This window comes from Delphinapterus leucas, chromosome 3, assembly GCF_059928025.1.
Source record: "Delphinapterus leucas isolate spDelLeu-1000000601 "Yukka" chromosome 3, BTC_Dleu_Yukka2, whole genome shotgun sequence".
Classification (NCBI taxonomy): Eukaryota; Metazoa; Chordata; class Mammalia; order Artiodactyla; family Monodontidae; genus Delphinapterus; species Delphinapterus leucas.
In genome coordinates, this window is record NC_143131.1 from 60,177,550 (window position 1) to 60,192,953 (window position 15,404).

At 42.9% G+C, this 15,404-nt stretch overlaps 1 protein-coding gene across 1 annotated transcript in view; it reads left to right on the top strand.

Moving 5' to 3' along the window:
- The first annotated feature begins 373 nt into the window (after positions 1-373).
- Positions 374-15,404, top strand: part of HEXB (hexosaminidase subunit beta) — a 35,617-nt gene continuing 20,586 nt past the window's right edge. Inside the window, exons 1-5 of the mRNA XM_022594967.3 lie at positions 374-698; positions 4,107-4,252; positions 9,127-9,192; positions 14,809-14,855; positions 15,131-15,241. Coding sequence (XP_022450675.1) covers positions 448-698; positions 4,107-4,252; positions 9,127-9,192; positions 14,809-14,855; positions 15,131-15,241 — 621 coding nt within the window. The 5' untranslated portion in view covers positions 374-447. The remainder of the gene's footprint in view (positions 699-4,106; positions 4,253-9,126; positions 9,193-14,808; positions 14,856-15,130; positions 15,242-15,404) is intronic.

A 15,404-nucleotide genomic window follows, 5' to 3' on the forward strand; every position in this document is an offset into this window, starting at 1 on the left:
GGTTCTGATGGGAGGCTTTAATAATTAAAGCTTTATTGCAGTTATAGAAAAGTCCAGACTGAGGGACAAATAAGCACCCGGTTATCTGGTGTTAGGGGTGGGGGAAGTTAAGGGTTCGTGGAGTGCGTTGTGCAGTTTCTCTAAGTCCAGAGGCCGGGAGGAGACCGCGAGCGCTGCAGGCACGAAGCCAGCGTCCCGCTCCGCGCCTGGAAGAGTCCGGGGTTGGGCTGGGCGGGGAGGGCAGCTGGGGCGGGGCGGGCAGCTGGGACGGGGCGGGGCGGTGGTCGCTCTGGAGGCGGAGCCGGGGCGGAACACACAGTCAGCTGACTCTGTGACTCACGAGCGCGCGCCGCGCTCTGTGCTCCCCCGCCGGGGAAGAGAAGTCCGGTACCGGGGCGGCAGTTCGGGCACACCCGGCCGACCGCGGAAGAGAGCAGCTGAGCAGCCATGGAACATCGCGGGCTGGGGTGGCCGAGGCTCCCCAGGCTGCTGGAGCTGCTGGCGGCGCTGGCGGTGCAGGCAGTGCGCGCCTCCGCCATCGCCGCCGCCTCGCCGGACCTGAGTCTTTGGCCCATGCCTCTCTCCGTGCAGACCACCCCGCGCGTGCTGCACCTCTCTCCCGACAACTTCTTCTTCGGCCACAGCTCCACTTCCAAGGCCGGCCCCACCTGCTCACTGCTGCAGGAGGCGTTTCGGCGGTGAGTGCTCCCGACGGGCGGCGGGGCGGGAAGGGGACCCGGAGACCCCGGGACGGGGCGGGACAGACCACCCTGGGACGCAGTGCAGGCGCGGGGGGGGGGCGAGAGGAGGAACACCTGAGCGCTTCTTACCACCTGCACAGCCATCCAGCCTCGCCGGCGCTCTAATCTCCATTCGACAGGGGAGGAAACAGTCTCCGAGTCGGCCAGTGACCCCAACAAAGTCACAGGTCTAGAAGATGGCAGAGCCGGCTCGAACCAACACGAACTGAAACCCAAGCTCTTCCCCTTCCCCTCCTGTCTCCTAAGGAGCTTCCTGGGTGCTCTGGAACCCTGCTTTGAGTGCGGGATACTGATTGGACGGAGTACGTTGCTCAGGGTCAGTGGCCGTGTTCGCCTCGGAGAGGAGAATGGGGTAGACGAAGAGGAGGGAGGGAAACGGCAGTTTATTTGAAGGGAGTTCAGAGAGGAAGATGAGTGCTTAAAGCTTGGGGACCAGGGGTTCCCCAAAGTTGCTTGTCATTTATAGGCCATCTCTTCCCCTCCCCAAATCTGGCTACAATTCAGATGGCAGAAAGTCCGTAGGTTGGAGCACCGCCCAAACCTCCCCTTCCCTTCCCAAATCTCTATTTCATGCAAAATGCTGGGTATTTTCACCTAACTACTTTGATATGGTCGCTGCGCTGCAGTTATCTGCTTCTCCTTTTGTTTCCCAGAAACACTTATGTGCTTACTCTCCCAGCTTCTTGTTTAGATCTTTATCATCTCACATTTCCACAGCCCTCTTGTCTGTAAACCCGTTGGCCACAGGGTGAATTGTGTAGTGAGGAGGGAGCCCACGGTGCTAGCTTTTGGGGTTTTTTTGCCTTTTTAAATTGATGTAAAGTTGATTTACAGTGTAGTGTCACAACGCTAGCTTTGCTAACTATACCGTGTACAAGACAGATTGCACTTGGGGAGATGTTTCAGTAAGACTCACTCAGCGACCTGTGTGGGCAGGACTGTCCTGAAGGTGTTCAGTGCCCCGAAGGATTGTAATTTGGTGCTGACAGTACTACCCCTTTTCTCCCTCAGATTTTGGCCACCTCTGTTCCTAGAGGTCGTTATAGTTTAATTGTGCCTGCAGGACACCAAGCAGCTGGTGGAAAGATGCAAAACTAGTTTAATAACACCTGCTGGCCCCAGGTAGGCCTGGAGCTTAGGCTTAGGCGGAAGAGGCTCAAGAAGTTGATGGCAGAGATGTTTTCTTCTCCTTCGGTTGTGTGCAATTAAAGGGAGATTGTTACCCTCAGTTTAGATGCATACTCCAATGAGCCCTTGATGTTGAATCTGCTAACAGGTCAGAATGGCTAGAGCCTGGATGAAGAAGTAAAATCAGGGTGGTTGGTTGCCTTGGGGTATTGAGAAGGAAAAAGTACCCGCAGGCCATCTTATGGAAGATCATGACTAGGAAATCTTTTAAGAACAAACACAGCATATTTGCTTCGGGACTCAGTTCATAAAATTGGATTTTCCTTCTGTGCCATCGTGCTAGTAAAGTAAGGACTCGGGAATAAGCTGAAGTGAGACGAGTATGGCAAGAAAGCGTGGAAGACTTAAGTTAACCACGGTTAGATAACCAGAACTTGAATCAACTGTGAGACGGTTTAAAAACAAATCTTGGCCTCTCAAGGCAGTGCAGGTGCTCATCTTGAGGATTTGCCTAATTCATGCCATGTGTGTGAAGCAGCTATTGTCCCTGCATTGTTAGGAAGCAGGTTATAAAACATTAGGCCTATATGGGGATGTATGTATACGTGTAGCTGATTCACTTTGTTATAAAGCAGAAACTAACACACCATTGTAAGGCAATTATACCCCAATAAAGATATTAAAAAAAATAAAACATTAGCCCTAATGGCTAAGACTTGAAGGCATTCAGGTGAGCATTCTGGGAACTCAGGAGGGGCAGTATCTACTTCAGGGTAAAAGCATGATGGGGTTGTTCCAGAAGCTCTAGGCCGTGGGGAACACACACGTTTGTTCAGATTCTCGTGGCTCCTGTCTCCTGAAGAGCCCAGTTTCTATCTCAAACCCTGCTTTGAAACACTATGCATTTTGCAGGCAGAGTCCTGTCTGTTTGGTATGTGGCTGCTTCCTCAGCTTCTAGAACAAGATCTATCTATCACAGGCTAGTTACTCACTTTTTTTAATGAACAAATAGCTTTGCTCCCTCAGTTCCTGAAAAGCTAAATTAAGTTTTAATATCAGAGCCAAGATTTTCCTTATTTGGGACAAGCCAGCACCTAACTCAAATCTCAAAGCCGCTGGCAGCTTTAGTTTCCCTTAAAAATTGTTTCTAAAAATTGTGGTAAAATATACATAAGATCATAAGATCACTATCTTAACCATTTTTAAGTATACAGTTCAGTGATCTTAATTTCCTTTTCAATCTGTCAAGGTTTTCCTACGAAAAAGGTCCTCAGCAGCTTCATCTGTTCCACTGTCTCACTGGTTAACTTCCATACACTCACTTCCAAGTTCATCAGAACTCTCCCAGCTCTCCTTACGTCCCTGGAAAAACACAAGATGGTCTTACATATAAGTAGCATATACAACCTTCTGGCTTATCAAAATCTATTAAATACCATAGGCTTCGAAGCCTGTGTGTGAACTTGTATCTTCTAGCATCTTCAAATGTTTATTTAATATCCTCTTTCTCTGCCATTCGGGTACCAGCAGAAGGTAAATTTTCAAGGCCCTAGTGAGAATTCTGTGGTGTTTGTGTATTAGCTAGGATACTTTTGTTGGAAGGTAACAGGAACCCTGACTCAGTCTGGCTTGAGCAAAAAGAAAACCTATTATCTCATGCATTATGGAAATATAAAAGCAGGCAGGATTTCAGGGCTAGTTGGCTAAGTGGCTCAACAGTACGATTAGGAAATCCGTATTCTTTCCACCTCTGCTCTGCCATCTTTGGTGTGGCTGCAGCTGGTCTAGGTATCACGTACAGAGAAAGTTTTCTTCTTGGGGCTCACTCAGGAGAGGAAGCATCCTCCCCCCCGTCCTCCCACCCCTGCCCCATCACTGGTCAGAATTGACTTGCACACCCAGGATTATTAGTTTGGTTATTGGTCCTTAATGGGGACTTCATAGGAGTCACTTGGGATTGTGGCAGGGGGACTTTTAAAATCTTTGTGCCTGGATCATGCTCTCGGAGATTCTGATTCTGAAGGTCTGGACATCAGTACTTGTTTGCAAAAAGCCCTCCATGTGGTTCTAATGTGCAGCTTGGGGTGAGAGCCTCTAGTTGGACTGATATGGGGTAGCAGGGGTTTGCGGAGTCAACGACAGTGTCTGCTACCACATATGTATTTAAAACTTGGCTACAGTGCTTTAAAATTTTGTTTGAATTTCTCTCTCACACAGATATTATGACTATATTTTTGGTTTCTACAAGTGGCATCATGGCTCTGCTGATCTTCGTGTTGGAGTGGAGTTGCAGCAACTTCAAGTCTCAGTTGTCCTGGACCCAGAGTGTGACACTTTCCCCAAGATCTCTTCGGATGAGTCCTGTGAGTACCTATGTCATGTGAATGTATTGTAAACAAAGCTGCCTGTCACAGACTCGAGTGCTAGAAGCTGGCTCCATGCCGTGAACTATTGTGAGCTCTTGACCAGTGAGTTTATAACTCCTATTTTTAAAATTACCATTAGGGAACTTCCCTGGCAGCCCAGTGGTTAAGACTCTGTGCCTCCACTGCAGGGGGCACAGGTTCAATCCCTGGTCGGCGAACTAAGATCCCACATGCTGTGAGGTGTGGTGCAAAAAAAAAAAAAGAAAATTACCATTAAAGTCTGATGGCAAAACGAATACATAATTGTTGTAGGAAATCTTTAAGTACAGTAAGTGAAGAGGAGGAAATAAATTACTCATAACCCCAGCACTCAGAGTTAACCACTGTTATTTCAGATTTTTTTTTTGTAGAGTGATACATTGAAATATTTTACATAGATATAAATGGAAGCATATGATAAACAGTGGCATGAAAAAGGGGTAGTTCTGTACCTGTGGTTTTTCTGTTTTGCATGACAATCCATTACAAACATGTATTTCACTAAATATTTTTCTATGACAGCATTTTTAGCCTCTGAATAATGTTCTACCAACTGTACGGATGTTTCACAACTTACTTGGCTTATCCCTGAGTTTTGGGCATCTAGGTAGTTTACTTTGAAGACAAGTCTGTGCTGATAGGCATGCTCTCTTTTTTTTTTTTTTTTTTGGCTGTGCTGCGCAGCATGCGGGATCTTAGTTCCCAGACCAGGAGCCGAACCTCTGCCCCCTGTAGTGGAAGCACGGAGTCTTAACCACTGGGCCGCCAGGGAAGTCCTGGCATGATCTCTATTTATAATTTAACTTGACACAAAGATAATGCAGAACTGGGAGGGGTGAAGCGTTGCATTTTCTTTTATATTTATGTTGTATTATATGTGTTTCATCTTCATTTATATTGATTGACAATGTAATCAACATTTAGCTACATGATTCTTTTTGTTTGCCTAAAACGTTATTCTCTAAGGCTTTTCCTAAATTGTTCTAGAAGGAATAAACAAATGGGCAGCCCTTTTCCATAGAGTGTACTGACTGGGAATAATGTGGAATTGTATCAAGGAATCAAAGAGCAATCAATGGGTGATATAAGATTAGTGCAGAAAGAGCAGACTGGTGAGTCAGGTGTAAAAATAGAAAGGAAAATGCATATCTTAGAGAAAAGAGTGACTCCTTTGTTCTCAGACTGCCTCACAGACAAGTACATCTCTTCATCCTCTCAATAGAGATGAGATTTCTTAATACATCTCTGAAAAATAACTTAATTTCTCTTCAATTCTGTAGCTGTTCTTAGAAGAGAAACAGGATGATTTGCCAACATCAGCCATGTGATTTTACTTGACAGTCAGCACTCAGACACTTTATTAATTAGGTTTTGCAATCTGAATTGAGAAATGGTCATTAAATTACCAAGGAATCTTTGCTGACAGGCAATACAATGACATATTGTAAATTCCAAAAAATGGAACATATCGAGGCTGGGGAGTTATAGCCTATCTTCCATTCAGCTTTTCAAACCCTCTTTTTTCTGAAAGGGAAGCTTCTGGAGACAAGCTGCCTGTGAAATTTTCTGGTTAAAAAGGATAAACTAGTTTCAAACTAGTTGATGATGATGATAAAAGTAACACACACAAATGGAAATAACAAGATATCAACCGTTGTCCAAGAGTATGAGGAAATCTTGGAGAAAGTGACAAGTGTTACAGCGTCATCAATTAAAAATATGCATACCCTCAGAACCAGAAATAGACTAATTTCTACCGTAGAGAAATAATTACATACATCAAGAATGTTCCATGCAGTTTGCCTGCAATGATGATCTGTAAGCAAAACTCAGTGTTCATCACTAGAAGAATGGCTAAATATATCTTGTCAGTTGACACTAGAGGATACTATACAACAATTAAGAATAAAAAAGTGGAGTTATAAAGAACAGATGTGGAGAACTTGCGAAGATAAATTGCTGAGTTGGTCAAAGAAATTTATATAATGTGTACAGGAGGATACCATTTATATACCAACATACAAAAGAAGGCACACATAAAGCAGTACTGTATTTTCTTGTTAACACATACGTGTATGAAAATGCCTAAGAAAAGGCCTGATATTTCCTCTGAGGAAAATAGGGGGAGTTGAGTGGGCATCTCAAAGGGGATTTTAGCCTTATCTATAACATTTTATTATTTTTTTTTTTTGCGGTACGCGGGCCTCTCACTGTCGTGGCCTCTCCCGTCGCGGAGCACGGGCTCCGGACGCGCAGGCCCAGTGGCCATGGCTCACGGGCCCAGCCGCTCTGTGGCATGTGGGATCTTCCCGGACCGGGGCACGAACCTGCGTCTCCTGCATCGGCAGGTGGACTCTCAACCACTGCGCCACCAGGGAAGCCCACATTTTATTATTTTAAAAAGAGGAACCCATTACTGTTATTTGTATGTACAGCCTTCAAAACCGCAGTGTGGTGCAAAAAGTACAGAAAGGGATAACTGAAAAAAAAAAAAAAGATGTCTCCTATCCCCTGTCAGGGAGGTAATCACTGTTAACACTAAGAATTTGGCTTTGAAATAAAAATTGAAATTCTATAGCTTATTTGTCCATATATTTAGAAACCAAAATCTCCTTCTAACCGCTCTATATCTGCGGTTTTTGCGTCGAGTTGAATCAGAATCCTTTTAAATATCAGCCCGTCCTCAGCTATTGGAAAATAATTGGCATCAGGTACATGCCACATGTTAAATTTTTTAGATAACTCTTTAGGCTGACTAATTCCAGGATATCTCAAAACTGTAATGTGGCAAAAGCTGGCTTTTAAACAGTGACCGGTGGAACGGTAAGCTCTATCTAGGGTAGCTAACTAAGAATTGGGTATAGAGGGGGAGAATCGTGGTTAGATTGTGGTCATAATACCTATAGCATTCTTAGCCTGGCCTTTAGCTAACTCATGACTCTGTTCTTCTGATGGCAAAGGCTACCTTGTCAGAAGACTGTTACCTGATTACTGGCTGTTGATAGAACGGTTTTCCCTACCTGTAGCCAATTATCGTGGGGCAGCCTGGGGTGGTCAGGGTGGTGGAGGAGGAGAATGCAGCCCAAATACGCTATTAAATCATTAACCTGCAGCCCTTGAGTGTCTCTACCGTGGCAAAGTCTGCATCTGTCACACCCCTTTAGCTTTCGATCTCTCTGTACTTTCTGGTGCTTTCCTTTATCTGTGGATGATTCCATCCCAAACCTCTCCAAAGACTAAGATGACTATTGGGGTAACCTCAGGCAGAGTTATGATTTCAAGGATTGAGAGATTAGTGCCCCCTTTGCCCAGAAGCAGCCAACTGGAGCCCCGTTTTAGATGGATGTGAACTTTTTATTGAGTGGGACAAAGCTGAATTAAGCTATAGTGAGTTAAGAAGTGAGTCTTGGGGCTTCCCTGGTGGCGCAGTGGTTAAGAATCCGCCTGCCAATGCAGGGGACGCGGGTTTGAGCCCTGGTCCAGGAAGATACCACATGCCTCAGAGCAACTAAGCCCGTGCATCACAACTACTGAGCCTGCGCTCTAGAGCCCGCGAGCCACAACTACTGCGCCCGCATGCCACAACTACTGAAGCCCGCGCGCCTAGAGCCCGTGCTCCACAACAAGAGAAGCCACCACAATGAGAAGCCCGTGCACCACAGTGGAAGAGTAGCCCCCGCTCCCCGCAACTAGAGAAAGCCTGCACGCAGCAACGAAGACCCAAAGCAGCCAAAAATAAATAAATTTAAAAAAATAAATATTTGAAAAAAAAAAGAATTGAGTCTTAAGATTTAGGATAATGTTGGGGGAAGGTAGGTACAGGGCAAGTAGGGGACCACAGGGAGGGAAGGGACAGAGTAGAGAAGACTCTCTGGCCTTAGAGGGAATGGAAGATTGAGTGATACTGGAGGCTTCACCAAGGAATTATGGGCACTGAGGAGTTTGCACTCTTGACTTAAATTCTTAGCTTAAGTAGGACCCTACTCTGTAGTGGGGAAGTTGGAGAGAATAACTCTCCTGCAGGGGAAAATGAGGAATCATGGAGGTGACACCCAAGTTCCTGACTTGAGCAGATCAGCTGGTCGGAGTGTGGTGCGCGATGAGCCCAGAGCCCGACAGGTGAAAGAGGGAAGAGTGCAGAGTGGGGCATGTGGAGTTAAAGGAACCTATAGGACTTCTAAGTGAGGATGTACAGGAGGCAGTTGGAGAAACAGGTCTGGAGCTCAGGAGAAAAGAATGATCCAGAAATACCAATTATATGTTTAGGGAAATGTGTGTTATTGAGGGATTAAAAACAAACATTTTTTTCTTCCAGTTTTATTGAGATATAATCGACAGCACTGTTTAAGGTGTACAGCGTCATGATTTGACTACACACATCATGAAATGATTATCACAGTAAATTTAGTGAGCATCCGTCACCTCATATAGATACAAAGTTAAAGAAAGAAAACAGTTGTTTTCCTTGTGATGAGAACTCTTAGGATTTACTTTCTTAACAGCTGTCATGTACTGCATCCAGCCCTGTTTACTATATTCATCATGTCGTGCATTACAGCCCTAGTACTCATTTATCTTATAACGGAGTTTGTACCTTTTGACCGCCTTCATCCAATTCCCTCTCCCACTACCACCCGCCTCTGGTAACCACAAACCTGATCTCTTTTTCTGTGAGTTTGTTTGCTTTTGAAGTATAATTGACTTACAACACCATGTTAGCTCCTGTTACACAACATGGTGATTCGATATTTCTACACATTTCGAAATGATCACCATAAGTCTAGTTACCATCTGTCACCCTACAAGAAACTTTTTTTTTTTTTCCAATACAGATACTTTACTTGTGAAAGGACCAGTGGCCTCGCTCACTGCCAACAGAGTTTGGGGAGTATTACGAGGTAAGTTCTATGTCATTGTTAGTTTCTAGTAAGGAAATGTTTTCAGTTGCCACTTTGGGAAATGAAGCACAGCAAAACTTTGCTTCCTTGGGCCTTTTATAGAATGATTTGTTGGGTATTTCCAAAACAATTGCCATTAAATATATACCACTTAAAGCATGGGAGAAAGAGCATTTGACTTTTTAAAAATGCTTGAAGGTTATTACATTCATAATGCTGTAATTCATTGATGTTCTTGGGACTATATATATATATATATTTTTTTTTTTTTTTGCGGTACACGGGCCCCTCACCGCTGTGGCCTCTCCCGTTGAGGAGCGCAGGCTCCAGACGCGCAGGCTCAGCGGCCATGGCTCACGGGCCCAGCCGCTCCGCTGCATGTGGGATCTTCCCGGACCGGGGCACAAACCCGCGTCCCCTGCATCGGCAGGCGGACTCTCAACCACTGCGCCACCAGGGAAGCCCTATAATTTTTTTTTAAAATTTATTTTATTCATTTATTTTTGGCTGTGTTGGGTCTTCGTTGCTGCGCGTGGGCTTTCTCTAGTTGCGGTGAGTGGGGACTATTCATTGCGGTACGTGGGCTTCTCATTGTGGTGGCTTCTCGTTGCGGAGCACGGGCTCTAGGTGCGCGCGCTTCAGTGGTTGTGGCACACAGGCTCAGTGCTTGTGGCTCGTGGGCTCTAGAGTGCAGGCTCTGTAGTTGTGGCGCACGGGCTTAGTTGCTCTGAGGCATGTGGGATCTTCCTGGACTAGGGCTGGTAGGCGGATTCTTAACCACTGCGCCACCAGGGAAGCCCCAGGACCATAATGTTTATAGAGTTATAAATGGCTCTGACCTGATCTGATTAAGGAATTTTGTTTTATCATCACTTCTTGCAGCCTTTAGTAGCAAGCATTTCCCTTCTGCATTTGTTTATACATTCAAACAAAAATATACTCACGTATTTTTTTCTGAACCAACCTATTAGTGCAGAAGCGTGAAAACAAAGAGAATAATCATTTTCCCAATAAAACATGTCCAACTGTCCATGTAGTGGTGATGTTTTCAGCTTGATATGGTAAGATGCTAGTGATGTAGATGCAGCACAAATGCATGTGCCATCGCATGTGAGAGTCCTTATCGACTCAACTCAGTTCTTCTCCACTGTCTCCTCATGGGAGTTGTACTTGATCTCATCACCAGCTTTCATCTGAATGCACTGGGGAATGGGACGATTCTGCTTCTGTTTCTTGGCCAGGAATCATTTGATGCTGGGAGTGTTGTGAGAAGACAAGGTCAGGAACAGAGTCAACCATACACACCATGATGGCTGAGAAAAGAAGAGAACCCTTCCCCCATTTTAAATTCCTGTGGATTTAGAAATATAACAAAGTTTGCAGGAATAGCATGAAAAGATAAAAATATACTCTAGAGTGATTGGAAGTAGTGGGCAGAGAGGAACCTTAAAAGCGTTTCCTGTGACTTTCAGTCTGAACTCCAAAGTTCGGGCATTGGGACGTTTATTTTTGCTGTTCAAAAGCTGCTATTACCTCTTCTTTCAAGTAGATAAGATTTTGTTGTACTGGCTTCCAAATTAGTATAGTTTTGAGAAAGAAGAGTAATTTTCTTTAATGTGAGCAAGCCAACCAAAGTTCTTAAAAATAAAGAAGGCTTTGGATTTGACTCAGGTTGAGTGTTATCTAGAATAAAATGATCAATGTTACTGCTATATGTATTATAGTCATAATAATAATGGTATGATTATGATCTTATTTCAAAATATGCCATGAATATAGCTGTAGATGTTTACTGCAAATGTAACTACAAACATTATCATGTAGATCATTTATGTATAATGTTACGTGATTTTAAGCTTTTGTCGGTCTGATGTGCCTGTCTTGTCTGGGGCCTGTTAGGGAAAACAGAGCTTTATTGATGTTTGCCCTGATCCACATCAAAATAATAGAACTTTTGAGAGCATTTTGTGAATCTAGTCCAGGAAGGCCTTATTTTCTGCTTATTGTCAGACTTTGAAAGTAACAAACGTGCTCTAAATGATAATTGAGTGTATTGCCACTTAACAGAAAATTCCAAAGTTATGCCTCCTGGTATGGGCCTGTATTGGGGGTGGGAGGGAGGCGTAGCAAAAATGACTTTGAACTTTTTATTCCTTCCTATTTCCTATTTTTTTTTGAGGTATAATTGACATAACATTATATTAATTTCAGGTATACAGCACAATGATTTGGTATTTGTATATAATGCAAAATTATCACCACAGTAAGTTCACATCGTCACCACACATAGTTAGAAAAATATTGTTTTTCTTACGATGAGAACTTATAAGATTTTACTTTTTAGCAACTTGCAATAGGCAACACAGTATTTATTAACTATAGTCACCATGCTGTACCTTACATCCCTAGGACTTATTTATAAACGAGAGATTGTACTTTTTGACCCCATCACCCATTTTGCCTACCCCCTACCCCCGTCTCTAGTAACCACAAATCTATTCTTTATATTTATGAGCTTGGTTTTTGTTTGTTTAAGATTCCACATCTAAGTGAGATCATTCAGTGTTTGTCTTTCTCTGACTTATTTCATTTAGCATAATGCCCTCAAGTTCCATCCATGTTGTCCCAAATAGCAGGATTTCCTTCTTTCTATGGCTGAATAATATTCCATTGTATATATATACACCACATCTTTATCCATACATCCATTGATGGACAGGTTGTTTCCATATCTCGGCTATGGTAATGCGGCAATGAACATAGAGGTGCATATATTTGGGGGGTTAGAATTTTGTTTTCTTTGGATAAATACCCAGAAGTAGAATTGCTGGATCATATGGTAGTTCTAGTTTTAGTTTTTTGAGGAACCTCCATACTGTTTTCTGTAGTGGCTTCACCAATTCACATTCCCACGAACAGTGCATGAGGGATCCTTTTACTCCACGTCCTCACCAACCCTTGTTATTTCTTGTGTTTTTGAGAACAGTCATTCTAACAGGTGTGAGGTGATATGTTACTGTGGTTTTTTATTTTTTTTGCGGTACGCGGGCCTCTCACTGTTGTGGCCTCTCCCATTGTGGAGCACAGGCTCCGGAAGCACAGGCCCAGTGGCCACGGCTCACGGGCCCAGCCGCTCCGCAGCATGTGGGATCTTCCCAGACCGGGGCACGAACCCGTGTCCCCTGCATCGGCAGGCGGACTCTGAACCACTGCGCCACCAGGGAAGCCCTACTGTGGCTTTGATTTGCATTTCCCTGATGGTTAGTGATGTGGAACACCTTTTCATATATCTGTTGACTATTTATAGGTCTTCCTTGAAAAAATACCTGTTCACATCTTCTACCCATTTTTTAATTGGATTGTTTGTTTTTTTGCTATTGAGTTGTATGAGTTCTTTATATATGAACCCCTTAACAGATATATGATTTGCAAGTATCTTCTTCCTTTGGTAGATTGCCTTTTCATTTTTCTTGGAGGGGGGAGATAAAGGGCTGTCGTTCATTCATTCACTCATTCTGCACTGGGTCTTAGTTGCAGCACGTGGGATCCTCTTTTTGGCATGGGGGATCCTTAGTTGCAGCATGCAAACTCTTAGTTGCAGCATGCATGTGGGATCTAGTTCCCCGACCAGGGATCGAACCTGGGCCCCCTGCATTGGGAGCGTGGAGTGTTACCCACTGGACTACCAGGGAAGTCCCAGATTGCCTTTTCGTTTTGTTGATGATTTCCTTTGCTGTGCAGAAGCTTTTTACTTTGGTGTAGTCCCACTTGTTTATTTTTGCTGTTGTTTCCTTTGCTTTTGGTGTCACATCCAAAAAATTATATCTTTTTTTTTTTTTTTTTTTTTTTTTTTTTTGCGGTCCGCGGGCCTCTCATTGTTCTGGCTTCTCCCGTTGCGGAGCACAGGCTCTGGACGCGCAGGCTCAGCGGCCATGGCTCACGTGCCCAGCCTCTCCGTGGCATGTGGGATCTTCCTGGACCGGGGCACAAACCCGTGTCCCCTGCATCGGCAGGCGGACTCTCAACCACTGCACCACCAGGGAAGCCCAAATCTTTTTTAAATGTTTGGTAGAATTCACCAGTGAAGCCTTCTGGTCCTAGACTTTTGTTTGTTGGGAGATTTTTGATTACTGATGCAATCTCCTAGTAATCAGTTTGCTCAGATTTTCTGTTTCTTCTTAATTAAGTCTTGGTAAGTTTTCTCTCTCTCAGAATATATTCATTTCTTCTAAGTTGTCAGATTTGTTGGCATATAGTTTGTCATAGTAGTCTCCTGTGATCTTTCGTATTTCTGTGGTATGTTGACACATCTTCTCTTTCATTTGACTTTGAACTACAGGCAAACCTTGGAGATATTGTGGGTTTGGTTCCAGACCAGTGCAGTAAAGTGTCTATCTCAATAAAGGGAGTCACACAAATTTTTTGGTTTCCCAGTGGATATCAAGGTTATGTTTACACTATACTGTAGTCTTTTAAGTGTGCAATAGTATTATGTCTAAAAAAACAAGGTACATACTTTAATTTAAAAATACTTTATTGCTAAAAAATACTGACCATCATCTGACAATGCAGAGTTGCCACAAACCTTTGATTTGTAAAAAAATGCAGTATCTGTGAAGTGCAATACAATGAGGTATGCCTGTATTTTTTTTAAATTTATTTATATATTTTTAAATTTATGGCTGCATCAGGTCTTAGTTGTGGCACGCGGGATCTTCGTTGCGGCATGCGGGATCTTTCGTTGTGGTGCATGGGTTTCTCTCTAGTTGTGGCGTGCAGGTTTTCTCTCTCTAGTTGAGGCACGCAGGCTCAGTAGTTGTGGCACACGGGCTCAGTTGCCCTGCAGCATGTGGGATCTTAGTTCCCTGACCAGGCATTGAACCCGCATCCCCTGCATTGGTCCAGTGGATTCTTTACCACTGGACCACCGGGCAAGTCCCTATGCCTGTATTCTTAGGTTAAAATTTTCCTTGGCAATATAGTTGTTAGCTAGAATGATGAATTTTGGTAAAGTCAAGGCCAGATAGAGGAGTTGGCCTGTAATATAGAGAACAATCCACTTGAATAAAAATTGGTCAGGAGATAGTCTTTGCAGGTATAAATAAAACACTGTAAGTTGGGCCTTCATCTATAGTTTCATGGTGTTTTCTGAGCCTCTTGAATAAAAATTGGTCAGGAGATAGTCTTTGCAGGTATAAATAAAACACTGTAAGTTGGGCCTTTATCTATAGTTTCATGGTGTTTTCTGAGCCTCTTTGCCCTCTGTTAAGTTTAGGTACCTTCTAAAGTGCCTATAATATTTTATGATAAAAGTTCTTTCTTGGCAGTGCTATAAATTTATTAAGGAACTGGCATTTTGTTTTATTAAATCACTATTTTGTGTTTATCGTTCAGACAAAACCAAGGGTATGGGTACAATGAAGTAAAGCATTTTTATTAGATGGCACAGGGATTTTTTTAAATTGAGCTTTGATTTTAGAAAATATGTTACAGGGTATATGTATAACATTTAATTTTATTTGCCTTTTCTGGTTATGGTTCTGTGTATGGATAATACATCTTTTATTGTCTCTCTTATAAATTAATGCAATAAATTATAAATTTTACTTTCCCTAGGTTTAGAGACCTTTAGCCAGTTAATTTATCAAGATTTTTATGGGACTGTAAGTATGATTATTATATGTTCCTAACATTATTGGGTAGATATAATACTATAGGAAAAATATAAACTTTTTAGCTATTTATTACTTCTTGAATGTTTTTTCTCCCCAAGTGTGTATCTTATTTGGTAAATGTGTATTTCACACTTTTTGTTGGTTTTAAATTAATTTTTTATCTAATACTTGCATAGATAGGTATAATTTATTTATTACATAAATAAAATGAGTACACATTTTATCTAAGACAAAATAAATAAAAATTTTCTTTTGTCTTTTAGTTCACTGTCAATGAATCCAACATTGTAGATTCTCCAAGGTTTCCTCATAGAGGAATTTTAATTGATACATCCAGACACTTTCTGTCCATTAAGAGTATTTTTAAAACTCTGGTAGGTAATTATTTTATTTTAATCCACTGTCTATTCTGAAGATGTGTCCTTTAATGTTGTTACTTTACGTTGGTTACATATGCTGTTGTGCAGTTTGGAACAGGGGATTCATTTTCCATATACTAAGTATAAGCACTGGGCTTTCTTCCCTCCCTCCCCTGGG